The 5,138-nt window shown below is 41.5% G+C and overlaps 1 protein-coding gene across 1 annotated transcript in view; it reads left to right on the top strand.

Annotated features, from left to right (window-relative positions):
* Positions 1-4,132, top strand: part of LOC102842979 (olfactory receptor 2Y1-like) — a 12,456-nt gene extending 8,324 nt beyond the window's left edge. Inside the window, exon 2 of the mRNA XM_006877263.1 lies at positions 3,159-4,132. Coding sequence (XP_006877325.1) covers positions 3,159-4,132 — 974 coding nt within the window. The remainder of the gene's footprint in view (positions 1-3,158) is intronic.
* Positions 4,133-5,138: the final 1,006 nt, after the last annotated feature.

The raw sequence follows: 5,138 nt of genomic DNA, 5'->3' as shown, positions 1-5,138 counted from the left end.
ACCTTTCCTAATTTTAAATCATTTGATGTCCCCTTGTTCTGTTCAAACAACTTCCTTTTGGTCTATTTACAGGTTCCTCATGAGCATAATTAAGTGTTCTGGAATACTATTCTCTGCAATGTAGTCCATAATTTATCATGATTTACACAATCGAACGCCTTTGTGTAGTCAATAAAGCATAGGTATACATTTTTCTGGTATTCTCTGCTTCCAACCAACATCAATCTGATATCAGTAATGATATTCCTCATTCCACGTCCTCTTCTGAAACTGACTTGAGCCTTTGGAAGCTCTCTGTCAATATATGGTTGCAGCCATTTTTGTATTGTCTTTAACAAAATTTTACTTGCATGTGGTATTAATGATATTGTCCAATTATTACCTTATTCTATTGGGTCACTCTCCCTGGAATGGGCACAAATATGGATCTCTTCCATTCTGTTGGCCATGTAGTTTTCTTCTAAATTTCTTGGCATAGATGAGTGAGTGCCTCCAATGCTGCATTAGTTTGTTGAAATATTTCAATTTTATTCCATCAATTCCCAGTGCTTTGTTCTTTGCTAATGCCTTAAATTCGCCTTGGACTTCTTCCTTCAGTATCATTGGCTCTTGATCATACATTACTGATTGAAATCATTGAATACTGACCATTTGGAGGGGGGGGGCTACAGTAACTCTGTGTATTCCTTTGATCTTCTTTTGATGCTGTCTATATCACTCAATATTTTGGCATAGAATCCTTCAATATTACAAGTTGAAGCTTGGAATTTTTCTTCAGTTCTCTCAGCTTGAGAAATGCTGAGCATATTTTTCCCTTTTGATTTTGTAAATCCTAGAAGTTAGGATTACAACACATATTTTGGGGGCACTCAGTTCAATCCCTAGCACTCAACTTTTTGCTCCACCCAGATTCATGTCCTTGCTACTTGAAAACATATTCATCCCATCCCATTATACTCATTGTCTTAAATGAACTCCAGGTCCAAATTTTCATCTTCTGAATCATCTAAATGAAATATGGGTGAGATTTTAGGTATATTCCTCCTTGGAGCAAAATTATTCTTCTCTGTGAACCTGTGAAATTCAGAATACAATTATCTGATTACAAAGTACAGTGGCAGAACAGGCAAATGGTAGACATTTCCAGTAAAAAAATAGAAGAAATTAGAGGGAAAGAAGGGATGATGTACACCTGTTGTTGTTGTTAAGTACTATGGAGTTGGTTCTGACTCATAGTGACCCTGCATAGGGTTTCCGAGGCTGCAAATCTTTATGGGAGCAGAAAGCCTCATGTTTCACCCGTGGAACAGCTGGTAGTTTCGAACTGCCTACCTTGAAGTTAGCAGCCTAATTTGTAACCACTACGCTACCAGAGGTCCTTGATGTACACCTACCAAGTCCAAAATCCAGAAGCACAATTACATTAATTCACAAGGCTTGAAAATCTTTGTTCTTTGGGACCAGGACTGGCCCTATCCACACCCTCTGTATTCTGTGCTTGAGCTCTGCCTTCCAGGATCTCTGGATGGCAACTCTGCTCCACCCTATTGTCTTAGCCCCAGTAGGCCACATTCTTCTACCCCTTGGACATGGTAATCCCACCTTCTCAGCTTTTAAGTTATGGTGTTGGAGGAGAATATTGAAAGTGCCATGGGCTGCCAAAAGAACCAATAGATCCATTTTGGAAGAAGTGCAGCCAGAGTGCTCCTTGGAGGCCAAGAGGGCCAAACTTTGTTTCTCATACTTCAGACATATTGTCAGGAGGGACCAGTCACTGGAGAAGGACATCAAGTTTGGTATGGTGGAGGGTCAGAGAAAAAGAGGAAGACCCCCAGCGAGATGGATTGGCAAGTGGCAGCATCAGTGGGCTCAAGCATGACAACAATTGTGAGGTTGGTCCAGGACCGGGCATTGTTTTTGTTCTGTTGTGCATAGGGTCACTATGAGTTGGTACCAACTCAATGGCACCTAACAACAACAACAACAACAACAACAGCTTTTTTAGTGACTCCATTGCCCTGGTATACCTTAAAAGCAGCAGCATACTGCAGAACCCAGCTGGTAAAGATTGGACTCTTTGAAACCTAGGAAGCTATTTCTCCACCCTTTGAAACAGGGAAGACTCTGCTTCCTGTGCTCCTTCCAGTAGTTCTGCTTGAAACAACAGATATAGCTCCTTTGGCTTGTTTACTGACTGTAGAATTCCAAGAGTCAGATGGTGTTCTTGCCTTTCATGCTCTCTTTGTCCCTGTGATAGTTAAGGTTTTGTGTCAAACTGTCTTGAACAGAAGTCTCTGTAGTTTAGAGTTATAATGTGATCTGGTGTGATCAGCTCTGATCTGATATATATGTGTTGAAAATCCTCACTTCAGTGATGTTAATGAAGCCAGATGCATTCTACAGGATTAGGTTGTATTTTGCATTAATCTTTTTTGAGATATGCAAGGCGAGAGAAGTGAGCTGAGTTCAGAGGGACCTACCACCAAGATAGAAGAGCTGGGAATAGAGTGCATCCTTTGGACCTGGAGTCCCTGCACTGTTGCCAAGACACATGGAGATTGCCAAGGAATACTGGGCCTACAGATGCTGAATGAAGACAAGAAGGACCATGTTCCAGAGATGGTGCTCTGAATTTGGACTTGTAGTCTCCCAAACTGTGAGAGAATACATTTCCATTTGTTCAAGCCATTCACTTGTGGTATTTCTGTTATAGCAGCACTTGATAACTAAGACAGTCCTTTTCAGTCGAAATTGATAGGCTTTCTGCTGTAGTAGTTGGTTAGAGTCATCAGTGTCAACTTTAATCTCTGTAACAAAAGATTGTGTAGTCACACCTTTGGTGAAAAATCTAGGACGCATGTCCTTATTTTGTACAACAGAGTTTTAAAAATCTTTAAGTTTTGTTTTTATTTTGTACAGTTCATTTTGAAGTCCATCTTGTTCTTCTAGCATTTTACTATTAAATGACAAAGAGAAACCATGTAGTCCCAGCCAGAACTTGCATAGAAACCTTCTCAGGCAGATATTCAATTTCATCACTTCTAAGTTCTACCTTCTACCAAACATTGAACATAATTCAGACAAGTCCTTTGCTACTGCACAACAATCATCACCCTTCCTCCATTGTCCAATCACATGTTCATACTTTTCTCTTAAAGCCTTGCCAGAAGCACATTTACTGTCCACAGGAACCACAGGAAAGCTCAACACTAGTTTTGAAGAAGGCTTCATTTTGGTGGGCTTCTCAGATTGGCCTCAACTGGAACTTGCCCTTTTTGTGTTGATTTCCGTTTTCTACTCCCTAACTCTCTTTGGCAATACTATGATCATCGTTCTCTCCCACCTGGATCTTCGGTTGCATACACCCATGTACTTTTTCCTCAGTCACCTTTCTTTCTTGGACCTCTGCTACACCACCAGCACTGTGCCACAGCTTCTGATTAATCTTCATGGACCTGACCGGTCCATCACCTATGGAGGGTGTGTGGCCCAGCTCTTTATCTCCCTCGCATTGGGTTCCACTGAGTGTGTGCTTCTGGTGGTGATGGCCTTTGACCGCTATGCTGCTGTCTGTCGACCACTCCACTACATGACCATTATGCATCCCCATCTCTGCCAGACCCTGGCTGTCATCTCCTGGGCAGGAGGCTTCATGAACTCTTTAGTTCAGACAGGCCTCATGATGGCCATGCCCCTCTGTGGCCTCCATCACCTGAACCACTTCTTCTGTGAGATGCCTGTACTCCTAAAGCTGGCTTGTGAAGACACACAAGGGACAGAAGTGAAGATGTTTGTGGCCCGAGTCATCATCTTGGTTGTTCCTGCAGCACTAATTCTAGGCTCCTATGTACACATTGCTCAGGCAGTACTGAAGGTCAACTCAACTGCTGGAAGAACAAAGGCTTTTGAGACTTGTGGATCTCATCTCTTGGTGGTTTCACTTTTTTATGGCTCGGGCATCTACACATACCTCCAACCTACACACAGTTATTCTCAGAGTAAGGGAAAGTTTGTTGCCCTTTTTTATACTATAATTATCCCCATGCTCAACCCTCTGATTTATACCCTAAGGAACAAAGATGTGAAAGGGGCTCTAAGGAGGGTACTGTGGAAAGGCAGAGACTTAGGCTAGGAAGGGGAAAAGAGGATTAAAACAATTGTCTGTAATAGTACTCAGATCATGAAGCTCATCCTGTTCCTATTTTCGATAGAAATAGCCCTTGGTAGGCCTCACGGTTTTACCACCTTACCTTCCTTATTTGGGAGTTGGAAGGGGGACCTTTTGGTAGTTCTCTTCAGTTCAATGTCTATGATCATTTTACAGGAGGAAATAAGTATTGATCCGTTCCACAACTTTCCAAAGAAATGAGTTTGGAAAGGGGATATTGTGGCCACTTTTGGAGAGGGTCTGGGTTTTAGTCAAGCCTGAGAATGAAAGAAGACTTAATTGAAAATGATGGCACCTTTTCTAAAGTCAGCAGTGCCAGGATGGTGCCATGTAAGTGTACCCAAAGACTAAGGACAGGAGTTCACTCCTGCTCTTCTAAAAATTATCTTGACCCTGACAATCTCAGGGCCCATTTCTAAGGTCTCTTACATAATATGATGTTTAGAGCAAATAAAGAAATCATGAACAGAAGTACTTATGTGGAGCATGTAGCGTCTAAGACATGAATGCTATTTACCTACTTGAAGAAAAAGACAAAATCACTAAGGTGCACCAACATTTTATCAGTTCCATGTAAAGTTATTTGGTAACATGGACAAGATATTTTACATGCAAAAAAAAGATAGAAAAAAATTGGTATAAAAATAATGAGCCAAGAAGTGATATATTGTTAAGTGCTCTCAAGTCAGTTCCAACTCAGAGCGACCCTGTATAGGGTTTCCAAGGAGTGGCTGGTGACCTTGAAACTGCCAACCTTGTGTTCAAACTGACTTTGCAGTCCAGTACTTTTTTTCACAGCACCATACCAGGACTCCAAAGATAGGCGAGAAAAAGAAATAGTAATGAATGACAGATGCAAAACAGAGATTCTTATGGTGGGAGGCAGGAGATTCTAGATCAAAGTGTGAAGACAATTGTTATTGTTGTTGTTATATGCCGTGGAGTTGGTTCTGACTCATAGTGACCCTTC

Source organism: Chrysochloris asiatica, unplaced genomic scaffold (genome assembly GCF_000296735.1).
Source record: "Chrysochloris asiatica unplaced genomic scaffold, ChrAsi1.0 scaffold00450, whole genome shotgun sequence".
In the NCBI taxonomy this organism is placed as follows: Eukaryota; Metazoa; Chordata; class Mammalia; order Afrosoricida; family Chrysochloridae; genus Chrysochloris; species Chrysochloris asiatica.
This window is presented reverse-complemented; position numbering and strand designations above follow the sequence as displayed.